The sequence below is a fragment of the Urocitellus parryii genome, chromosome 5 (assembly GCF_045843805.1).
Source record: "Urocitellus parryii isolate mUroPar1 chromosome 5, mUroPar1.hap1, whole genome shotgun sequence".
NCBI lineage: Eukaryota > Metazoa > Chordata > Mammalia > Rodentia > Sciuridae > Urocitellus > Urocitellus parryii.
The window spans coordinates 178,427,470-178,438,838 of NC_135535.1; the positions used below are offsets into that span (position 1 = coordinate 178,427,470).

General features: G+C 36.2%; 1 protein-coding gene across 1 annotated transcript; it reads left to right on the top strand.

Moving 5' to 3' along the window:
- The first annotated feature begins 8,335 nt into the window (after positions 1-8,335).
- LOC144255086 (cytochrome P450 2C28-like) lies at positions 8,336-10,261 on the top strand. The gene is made up of 3 exons (XM_077799109.1): positions 8,336-8,507; positions 9,648-9,809; positions 10,089-10,261. The coding sequence occupies exons 1-3, from the start codon at positions 8,336-8,338 to the stop codon at positions 10,259-10,261; spliced, it is 507 nt and encodes a 168-aa protein (XP_077655235.1).
- The last annotated feature ends 1,108 nt before the right edge of the window (positions 10,262-11,369 follow it).

An 11,369-nucleotide genomic window follows, 5' to 3' on the forward strand; every position in this document is an offset into this window, starting at 1 on the left:
TCATGTATTTTGGTCACAGCAGCAAAGAAGCTAACTAAAAGAACTTCCTTGGTTAGATTAATTCCATGTATTATTTTATTTCTTTGAGGTTATTATGAATAGGTATGCTGCCTTACTAAATTGTTTATCGGCTCTAAAAGTTTTATGGTGGTGTTTTTTGAGTCTTCTAAATATAGGATCATGTTGTGAGTGAACAGAGATAATTTGACTTTGTCTTTTCCTATTTGTATCCCTTTAATTTCATTCTTTTGCCTGATTGCTGTGGCTAGAGTTTCTAGAACTATGTTGAATAGGAGGGGTGAGAATGGACATCTTTGTCATGTTATTGTTTTTGGAGGAAATGTTTTCAATTTCTCTCTATTCAGTGTGATGTTGGCCTTTGTTGTAAGTCTGCACTAAAAAACATACTCAATGAACCATTTCATGCAGAAGAAAATAAAATAAAATTAAAACCAGCAAAGGGATGAGTTGTACTAGAAGAATAGTTAATTAAAGATGAATCAAGTCTGAATGAAGAATTGGAAATATATAAAAAGACAGGAAATAAAAATCCTGTCTGTAAAATAACATGGAATAAATGATATAAACTCTCCAACCAAAAGACATAGAATTGGCAGATTGGGTTAAAAATATGACTCAACCCTATGCTGTTTATGAGAGATCTTTGTACAAGTAAGACAAAGTATACACCAAACCAAAATTAATCAGAATAGACAAAGAAAGTCACTTCATATTGGTTAATAATCATTAAGGTATAATGATTGTCAGTATTTATGCCCCAGACAACAAAGTACCTACATATATAGAACAAACTCTTCTCAATATAAAGAATCAAAAAACTGCAATACAATAATAGTGAGTGATTTTAGTACACTTTCTTCACCATTAGATAGGTCATGCAGATATAAACTAATACTCTTCAGAATGAAAAACTATTATTAAAATACTATTAATCAAATCAAATCAGATATCTATAGAATATTTCACCCATCAACAACTGAATTCACCTTCTTAGTGGCACATGGAACTTTTTCTAAATAGATAATATTTTAGTAGAAAAAAGCTAATCTTAGCAAATAAAAAAATAATTCTTTGTATCTTGTCAGATCATAATGAAATGAAATTGGAAATCAACATTAAAAACAGAAACCACCACACTAATACCTGGAAATTAAATAATATACCTTTGAATGAGTAATGGATCATAGAAGAAATAAGGGGAGTAATAAAAAATATTCTTAGAAACAAATGAAAATAGAGTTATTATGAAAATCTTTGGGACAGTATATAAACACTTCTAAGAGAAACTGAGCACTGAGTTCCTACATTAAAAAAATAGAAAGATACCAAATGAATAATTTAATGTTATACTTCAAGCTCCTAGAAAAAGAACAAACTAATACCCAACTCAGTAGAAGAAAGGAAATAAGTAAGATCAGAACTGAAATTAATGAAATTGAGAATAAAAAAAATACAGAGCACCTATGAAACAAGTTTTTTTTGGGGGGTGGGGTGGGTGAATTCACTGACATTGAATTCAGGGGCAGTCAACCACTGAGCCACATCCCTAGCCCTATTTTGTATTTTATTTAGAGACAGGGTCTCACTGAGGTGCTTAGTGCTCTACTGTTGCTGAGTCTGGATTTGAACTCCTGATCCTCCTGTCTCAGCCCCCATCCCCCAGCTGCTGAGATTATAGGCACATTCCACTGTACTAGGCAAAAGTTGTTTTTTTGAAAAGATAAATAAGATTCTTAGCCAAATTAAACAAACAAAGACTCAAATTAATGAAACCAGAGATGAAAAATGATACATAACATCACAGATACTTCTGAAATCTTGAGGATCATTAAAAACTATTTCAAAAATTAATACTCTAATAAGCTAGACAATATCTTGAAGATATTGACAAATTCTCAGAGACATATGAACCATGAGGATATAGAAAATGTAAAAGGCTGATATCAGATATTGAAAATGAAGTTGGTATTAAAAGCCTTCCAAGAAAGAAAAGCTCTGGACCAGTTGCGTGGTTCTTTGTCTCATGTCTGCCACATTCTGTCCTCATATGAAGTTTCTTTTAGCCTCTCAAGTTCTCATCCAACAATCATGAGCTTTTAGTTCCAGGGACAGAATTTGCCATTGAGATGAGAAAATGACCCTTTTGAGCACTTTTTCCTAGAATTTTGATACCCTTTCTGTGGGTCTCTTGCTCTTCATTTCTTAGCTCATGGAGTCTTTTTCACCTGAACTTTTCAAATCTTATTTATTTATTTATTTATTTATTTTTACATGAGCTCTCTTATTATTATTATTTTTTGCATTACAATTCTTAATACACCTTTATACCACAATTTATCATATCTCTGTATGCAAGATATGTTGATCTCAAATCTTATAGCAAGCCATGATTTGCCTTTATTGATAATGGCCAATGTCTGTTTCTTCTTTGAATAGAATTCTACCTTTTCATTTTCTCCACAAGAGATTTGCTGTATTCTCAATGCACATATTTTCTACCTCTGTTTCCTGAGAAGCGCTGTATCTTGTAACATCCTCATAAGCAATAAACACACCCAATGCACTGTTATTAACTCCAAATCAGACTTTAAAATAAAGAAAATAAGACTCTTTGGAGAAATGGCTACTTGCAAAGTAGGGGCAGGGAACATACAAACGAGCCTAGAGTATGTTGCTGCATCCCAAAGTAAGGAATTGTTTAAGGATTATTAGTGACATGGAAAAAGGCACAAAATATAATCGTTAGGAGACAAGTTGAGCACCTGTCGGAGACCAGCTCCAACAGGGGGTCTCAGGAGACGAACGGATGGTGAGGAGTCGGCGAAAGAGGGGGTGGAGAAACAACACAGACACCAAAGTGAAGGTGTTGATCCCCATCTTTACTTGTGAAGTTGATCATATATACTTTTCATTTTGGCAGGCTTACAGTACTTTGTGGTTACAAAACAGTAATCATTATTCAAAGAAACAAAATATTACGTAGTTACAATTAGAATAGAAGAATGTATCTTGGCTTATGCATAAGCAAGCATTTGTACTTTCAGTTCGTGTTTTGTTTTGAGCTGTTTCTGCTTAGTTAACTTTTAATAATAGTTACAAATGTCCCAAACTATTGGCCTATACCTTGACTATTGTTTCTTGACTTACTGACTGGAACCGGTGCCATGGTTACGGCAAGTGGTTGATTTGTTATTACTTTTAATCAAACAAAAGTAAGAGCACAAACTATTGTGCACAGGAACAAGAACAAGTTGCTCAGTACTAAGCACTAATCTATCTTCTTAACATTAATTTTTCTTCTCTAGATTTTAATTTAATTTCTCAAAAACTTCCTTGACAGGAATACAGGGAGTTTTTCATTAGACATTAACAATTTACACTCCACAGCTGAATCATTGCATTTAGAGCAAACAAATCTGTGCTTTAGAAGTAGTTGCATTAATTGGGAAAGTCATGATTTTTCCTTCATACTTAATGGTCATATGAGAAATCACAACTATACTTATTAAAGGAATACAAAAACAAATCAGCCCATTCCCAGAAACATACTGCGCTCCTCCAGAGGATGGACGCCTTGCGCCATCCACCTCAGTAGGGCCTTGCCATTGCCTGAGTCAAGGGAGGGGCGCAGCAAGCACCCAAATATATAATAATAATAATGGATTATAACCCACTGACACAATTGAATCCTTGATTTCTTATTGATACAGAGAAATGACTAACTTGAAAAGTTGATGTGGGATAGTTAAATAATTTCAAAGAATCCCTCGACAACATACTTTCAAAGAAAAAAAATTGAGAGGAATAAAGTGGAGAATTCTTCCAGAAATATCTGAACCTACTAATCAAGTAAACATTCCTAATGAAACAGATACAATTGTTTATCACCTAGGAAGGGAAGAAAATATCCTACTGTGACCTTTCTTCCAGAAATTCTTAAGATGAATTTAATTAGTAGGAAACTGATTAATAAATTCAATTGAGGGGCATTTTATAAACATGAAGTCTATGCTCTTAAAGAGTGTGAAGGTCATGTAAGTGAAGGAAAGATTGGAGGAGTATCCTAGAGTCTACTAAAAAGATGTGACAATTAGTTATAACATGATTCTGGATTCTCTACAAGCTTTTAATGGAATATAATGGATATCTTTGGGACTGATTGATGAAACACCATTAGGAATAAGGATTAGAAAGTCCCAATATATTCATACTTAATTCCTGATTTTAATACTTTGAGTATAATTATACAGGAGAAAAAACCTTTTTTTTAAAAGAAAATATACACTAAAATATTTCTGAATTTCTGTTCTTTGGGAGCATGGTGTTAATTTACCCTTTTTTTTTAATACTGGGGATTGAACTCAGGGGCACTTACCACTGAGCCACATCTCTAATCATATTTTATATTTTATTTAGAGACAGGGTCTCACTGAGTTGCTATAGTGCCTCACTTTTGCTGAGGCTGGCTTTGAAGTCGCAATCCTCCTGCCTCAGCCTACTGAGATGCTGGAATTACAGACATGTGCCAATGTGCCCAGCTATCAATTTGTTTTCATATGGTTCAAGCAAAAGTTTCCCTGTATATAGTAACAATTTCTCTACTGTTGTGATTATTAAAAAAAATGAATCCAGTTGTAGGCATATATGTGTGTGTATACAAATATATATTTATTTTATATTATATATACATAATTGTGTGTCTCTGTGTATATATATAATCTCTCTCTATATATATATGTATATGATAACTAGAGTTTTATAAATGAAAGAACATCTAGTAGCATTAAGCTTTATGGAAATTCAAATTAAAACTTAAATAAAATATGATGATATAATCTATCAGAATGGTTAAAATGGAATAAAGACAGATTATTCTATGTGCTGTTAATAACTTGTAGCAACTGGCACTCTCAGAGTGTAATTACAAATTGATTTAATCATCTGAGTTTTTTGTCAATATTACTTAGAGAGAATATATGCATATTCAGCAATTCCACTCATAGATATGTATTGAACAAAATGCATTCCATTGGGATATCCAAAGGACATGAATAGAAATGTTTATATTAGCACTATTCAAAATAGCCCTACACTGGAAACAATCCAAGTGTCTATAACAATATCATGGGAAAAATAACTTTTATGGAATAAAATTAATTATATAATTGTTAACTAAATTATTATTTAGTATTTAGTCACTGAGACTCCTTTGTGTGTTTCCTGTCTGTATTCTGCAATTAGCCATTTCTCTAAATACTCCTCATTCCTTTATTTGAAAATCTGGTTTAGAGTCAATATCAGTGCAATGGGTGTGTTTATTGCTGTGAAGATGTTATAGAACCCACTGAAGACCATGCCTATTATTTCTACATTAATTTTTCATCACTGTAAAGAAATACCTGACAGAGTCTATTATGAAGATGAGGTTTTTGTTTTTTCCCTCCACAGTTCTGGAGGTTCAAAGTCCCAGCCCATAGGGCAGGCTCAGTGGAGAGGGCCGTCCCAAGGAATGAAATGATGGCTCTAAATAGAGTTACTGTGGTTCTTATAGAGTTTAGAACTATGAGAGTCAGGCAGCAAATTACTGTTTCTCTTTGTCCTGCATAAAGGATTCACTAAGTCTTGTGTTTAATTGATTAATAAATGTGATGTGTCATTTTAATAAACTTGTAGTTTAATAATTAACTAAATTAATGTTCATTTTGAAAGTCTGAGACTGAATCATGAAATACTGAATCAAAGTACATGTGGATGTTAGTAAATCCAGTGGAAGTGAATGTCTGGTGTGGAGGGAAGGGTGCAAGAGTCAGGAAGGTGGGATCCAGCCTCAGCTCTCCCTTCTGCAGTCTCTGTATCCTTGGCCAAGGCAATGCATCTCCAAGGCCCAACTCTTCAGCTCCACAGTGAGGATAATTTATCTTAGTCAAAGGAAATTGAGAGAATCAAAAAGGATATGACAGGTGTGATAATCTTCTATAAATCATCAGAATCCCTGTAAACATGACTGATAAATCCTTATGTAATTCATTCTTCACAGATTTAATTTTTTTAAAAAAATTAAATGTGCTTAGAAATAACTGCACTAGTCAATTTAGGATGAATGTGATGATATTGTTAGAAAACAAGCCTATACATAAGATTTTTCATTACCTGTCTAGTAATATATATCATTCCAGTCATATTTAGATCCTGGTGACCACTAAACATCTTATCCTACTCAGGTCCACATGATGGGGACATTCTGTGCTGTGCATTTAAAGACTTCCCTACCTCTGTGCTCTTCTGTCTGTAATTTTTTTTTTGTACAAGCATTGCCATTAGTGATCTAGTGGTGTATGTTATTTCACTGATATTTAGACCCTCATGACCACTGAATGTCATCTTCTGTTCAGGTTTGCACAATGGGGTCCTTCTGTGCTGTGTGTACTATTGAAAGATGGTCTGTCTCCCTTACCCACCACCAAAGCACATGCTTATTATTTGTTCTATCATCTTCGTTTTTTTCTCCTCTGAATTTCTCTGAGATTGGTTCTTCCCTCCATTGCACTAAGCAAGTTTTACTTTGTAGTGATGGAGAGGAGAGAAACCCTATCTGATTTCCTCACTAGTGTATGGCTGTTATTTTGTGAACAGCTTGTGGGTGGTTTACATTCACAATAACTAAAGTTTTTTTTTTTTTTTTTTCTAAAATTGTTCTCCAGGAAGAGCTGTGGGGAAGCCATAGCCCACCACAACTGGCATTGGAAGAGCTCATTCCAATCCCAGTTCTGCCATCTCTGAGCTGTGTGACACTGATAGTCTCTTGTTCTCCCAGACTCTTCTTTCCTTATTTGAAAAATAAAAAAAATAATAACCTCTGTTCAAGTCCTCTATAAAAGACTTATTAGTAAAAGAAGTGTATTTTAGCTAGTTACTTGATAATGTTCAGTCATTCAAGACTTATGTTACATTAGCTTTTTCATGTTTAAGCAATTGTAATATTAGTACAACAGACCAAAACATTTAAAAAGAGTTATTTCTATAATGGTATGAAGAGTTTGAGAGTCATGACTGGGTAATCATTATTTTATATGCAAGGGATAAAAAACATGGATTGACCTAAATGTCAGAAATTTCCAATTGGTTGTAAGTCTAAGTGTTGTAGGGACAAACGAGGCAAGATACCGAAGATAGCAGGAAACAGTTTTATTTGGCTGCAGCCAGGTTCAGAGGGCACCGCTTTTGCTGTGCGATCAATTAATCCCCTGAACCCCGAGTTCAAGGAGTTTCAGGGTTGTATACCCAGCATGTAAGGGAGGGGCTCAGAAGTTCACAGTCTGCAGAAGTTCACATAAAAGCAGCTTTTTCTTTCACTGTTCTGGGCAGGTTAACCCTTCAAGGACAACACCTGAGAAGGGGAGAGTTGCTTCTTCCCTTTCTTTCCTCCCCCTGCCAGCTGTTACCATGGAGCCCATTTGTAACTTATCTTAAAAATGTAGACATCTCTGTGAAGCCCAGCTCAAGACCAGAGGCCTTTTTTTGCATGTTTCTACAAAGTACTATACTGGATATGTTTGTGAAAAACTAGTAAGGGGGTGTCCAGCACCTGGAGTACTGGTATTTTTTTTTTTTTTAAAGAGAGTGAGGAGAGAGAGAGAGAGAGAATTTTAACATTCTATTTCTTAGTTTTCGGCAGACACAACATCTTTGTTGGTATGTGGTGCTGAGGATCGAACCCGGGCCGCGCGCATGCTAGACGGGCGCGCTACCGCTTGAGCCACATCCCCAGCCCCTGGAGTACTGGTATCTTCTCGGCCAGTGGCCAAGTAAACAGGGCGGCATGAAAATAGGAAGTTTATCTACATCGGACCCTTTTGCAGAGACACTTTTGCTGACAATCCTAAAATCAGCCATAGGGAAGATTTCTGGAGAGGCCCAGTTAAGACTTTTCAGTGGAGAAAGGGGGTGCCACTTCATAAGAACTGAGAAGGTTGAACAATTTTTTCATTAAAAAAATTGTCTCATTGGTTCTCAATTCTGGTTGCACATTGGAAGCAATGGGGGTGTTTTAAAAACATTAAAAATAGTACCTAGGATTCTCCCCAGACTAGGTACATGCCAGAGTCTCCAGGGTGGGGCTGTGGGAAGGAGAGCAAGTGTAGGGAACACCTTATTTTCATGTTTTTTCAATGGGTCGAAGTCCACTCAGAAGAGAGATTAAAAGACAGTCAGCTCATGGGCCACTTATGTGTCAAAGAGTCACAAGTTAGCAGGGAGTGTTATAAAAGCTGTGGATTGCAGGCTCACAGTTGTTTCAGTTAGAAGAGAAGGTTCAATGGACCTAGTCGTGGCCTTGGTCCTTGGTCTCTCCTGTCTGTTTCTCCTCTCAGTATGGAGACAGAGCTCTGGGAGGGGGAAGCTCCCTCCTGGTCCTACTCCTCTCCCAATTATTGGAAATATCCTGCAGGTAGATGTTAAGAACATCAGCAAATCCTTAACCAATGTAAGTATGCTTTATGATCCTTCAGTGGCTTGCAAAGGATGAATAATTCACTCTTTTAAATAAAATATACCACTGGAGGCAAATTGTTAAAAGATATTTTTATAAGGCACATACTCCCTGTGGATTATCAGTTTTGATTTGTCACTGTCAGATAAAGTGAAATGATAATAATGCATTTTTAAGGAGAGAAATAATTAAATTGTATGGTAGATTCAAAATGATAAAGCACTAAGCTTCTTTGATTCATAGTCATTTGCTATGACTTTTTGCCTGAAGGTAAGTGGGAGCACAAATGTTTTGAGATTAGAGATTTTATTCAAGAAATCATTTACTGCACCTGTTGTATATTTTGTTTAGATTAGCCATGATAAACTTCTTCACAGAAGCAAATTTGTCTGTTGTCAAGGAAATGCCCACGGGTCTATAAAAACATATGTGAATAAAAGAAAGAATTAATGAGAGCCAGCTGAGTGGCATCAGAATGCTTTTGGGCACTGCACAGAGTTCCTGTCTGTGACCTATGAATGTCCAGCATGGAAGGAATTGTCCTTCTATGGGATCCTGCATGTCCTGATATTTCTCTGTTGTGCCCACTCTCTTCCTGAGTTAATAATACTGGTGGATCTCAAACTGGTCTGTGCATTAGAATCATCTGGAGGGTTGTTTAAAAATGGAGATTTCTGGTATTTATCATGGGGCTATTGAGTCAGATCATGTGACACTCAAGCAGTATCCCACAGCAGCTAGTCTGGGCATTGGTGACTGATACAAATTGCTCAGGTACCAGAAGTTGACAAATTTGGATCTTCTGTTTATTAGTTATGGGAAACTGAAATGAATGTAAAAGTCTTTGAACCTCAGTGTCTTTACCTGTAAAACAGTAAATGCATCTGTCTCAAGGTGCTGATTAATTGTGACCATTCACATAGTAATTTCCCTGACAATTTCCTAGCAAATGAGAGTCATTCTGTATGTAGTGGCTGTAACAATCAACAACCACCATCTTATTTATGTATAAAATTCAGCAAGATTAAAAGTAGTGTTTGGCAGAATAAAAATAGCAACAACATAATAATGTTAGTTGGAATCATGCACATTTTGAAATTATGACTTGCTATTATTTACATTTCTTTCCTATTTCCAGCTGTCAAAGTCTATGGCCCTGTGTTTACACTGTATTTGGGCAGGAAGCCCATGGTGGTGGTGCATGGATATGAAGCTGTGAAGGAAGCCCTGGATGATCTAGGAGAGGCGTTTTCTGGAAGAGGCACTTTCCCAGTATTTGAAAGAATTAATAACGGACTTGGTGAGTGTGAATGTGCATGAGTGTGCAAGTGTGTTTCAGGCAGTAATCCTGGGGATGAGATTTGAGCTCTTCAGACAGATCTTAGCTACCCTGTGTAAGTTTCCTCTTCTTCTTCTTTTTTTTTTAAAATATTTTTATTCATTTTACTTATTTATTTTTTTCATGGTGCTGAGGATTGAACCCAATACCTCACAAGTGAGAGGCAAGCACTCTACCGCTGAGCTATAATGGCAGCCCCAGTTTCCTCTTCTTTGCTTGGGATCTATTTCATTCTGTTAGGAGTCATTTTCAGCAATGGAACAAAATGGAAGGAGCTCCGACACTTTTCCCTCATGACCCTGAGGAATTTGGGGATGGGAAAGAGGAGCATTGAGGATTGTGTTCAAGAGGAAGCCCGCCGCCTTGTGGTGGAGTTGAGGAAGAACAGTGGTGGGTGCCTCTTATGTCATTGACCTCAACACACTGCTCTCTTCTCTTATGAGGTCCTTCCAAACACTGCAGGGTGGCCAGATATTTCATCCTTTGGTGGTAATTGCTGTCTCTAATGGGGAGGAGGCAATGGTGTGAGGCAGAGAGCCAATGGGACTTTCGTGTCTGTATGCTTGGTTTTTGTTCATGATGACTATGAATGAAGTGTGGGTAAAACACTCATTGAATCCTACATTTTCTCCAGCTTATTTATTTGTTTCGAAATCCATATATCATGAAGACAGAAAGTTATGAGATTCATTACAAAAAAAAAAAGTCGTTAAAGACTAACATTTTTCCTGTCATGTAATTGTGGATCAACTATTCCTAGAGCATTTTATCAGGGAGCACTTGTCAAGTAGACATGGTGGGAATGACCTCATCACATCTTTATGGAGCATAAGAAAGTGACATGTGCTGTCACTTAATTGTTTCATATTTGTTCCATCAGCCTCACTGACATGTCTGGGTTTGTTTTATGACCCATGCCTGCAATTTCTGACAGGAGTGGTGCTTATCTGTGATTTATTTGCCTAGGCATCTCTTAGTGCAGGCCTCATCTATTGTGTTCCCTGTAAATAATAAACTATTTTTTTTGGCTGCTACAAAATATTTAATTAAAAAAAATTTTAATTTATTATATATCACAGTGGAATGCATTACAATTCATATTATACATATAGAGCATAATTTTTCATATCTCCGGTTGTATACAAAGTATATTCACACCAATTTGTGTCTTCATACATGTGCTTTGGATAATGATGTCCATCACATTCCACCATCCTTGTTAATCCCCTGCCCCCTCCCTTACCCTTCTACCCCTCTATCATATCTAGAATTCATCGATTCCTCCTATGTTCCCCTTCCCTGCCCCATTATGAGTCAGCCTCCTTGTATCAGAGAAAACATTTGGCATTTGGTTTTTGGGATTGGCTAACTTCACTTAGCATTATCTTCTCCAATGCCATCCACTTATCTGCAAATGCCATGATTTTAGTCTCTTTTATTGCTGAGTAATATTCCATTGTGTATATATACCACATTTTTTTATCTGTTCATCTACTAAAGGGCATCTAGGTTGGTTTCACA

Bases quoted from the DNA above. Each gene is read 5' to 3' on its own strand.
- LOC144255086 (XM_077799109.1), top strand. From the start codon at position 8,336: ATGGACCTAGTCGTGGCCTTGGTCCTTGGTCTCTCCTGTCTGTTTCTC. The intron at 8,508-9,647 runs GTATGCTTTATG...TCCTATTTCCAG, and splicing joins CAAATCCTTAACCAATGTAA to CTGTCAAAGTCTATGGCCCT. The intron at 9,810-10,088 runs GTGAGTGTGAAT...TCATTCTGTTAG, and splicing joins AAGAATTAATAACGGACTTG to GAGTCATTTTCAGCAATGGA.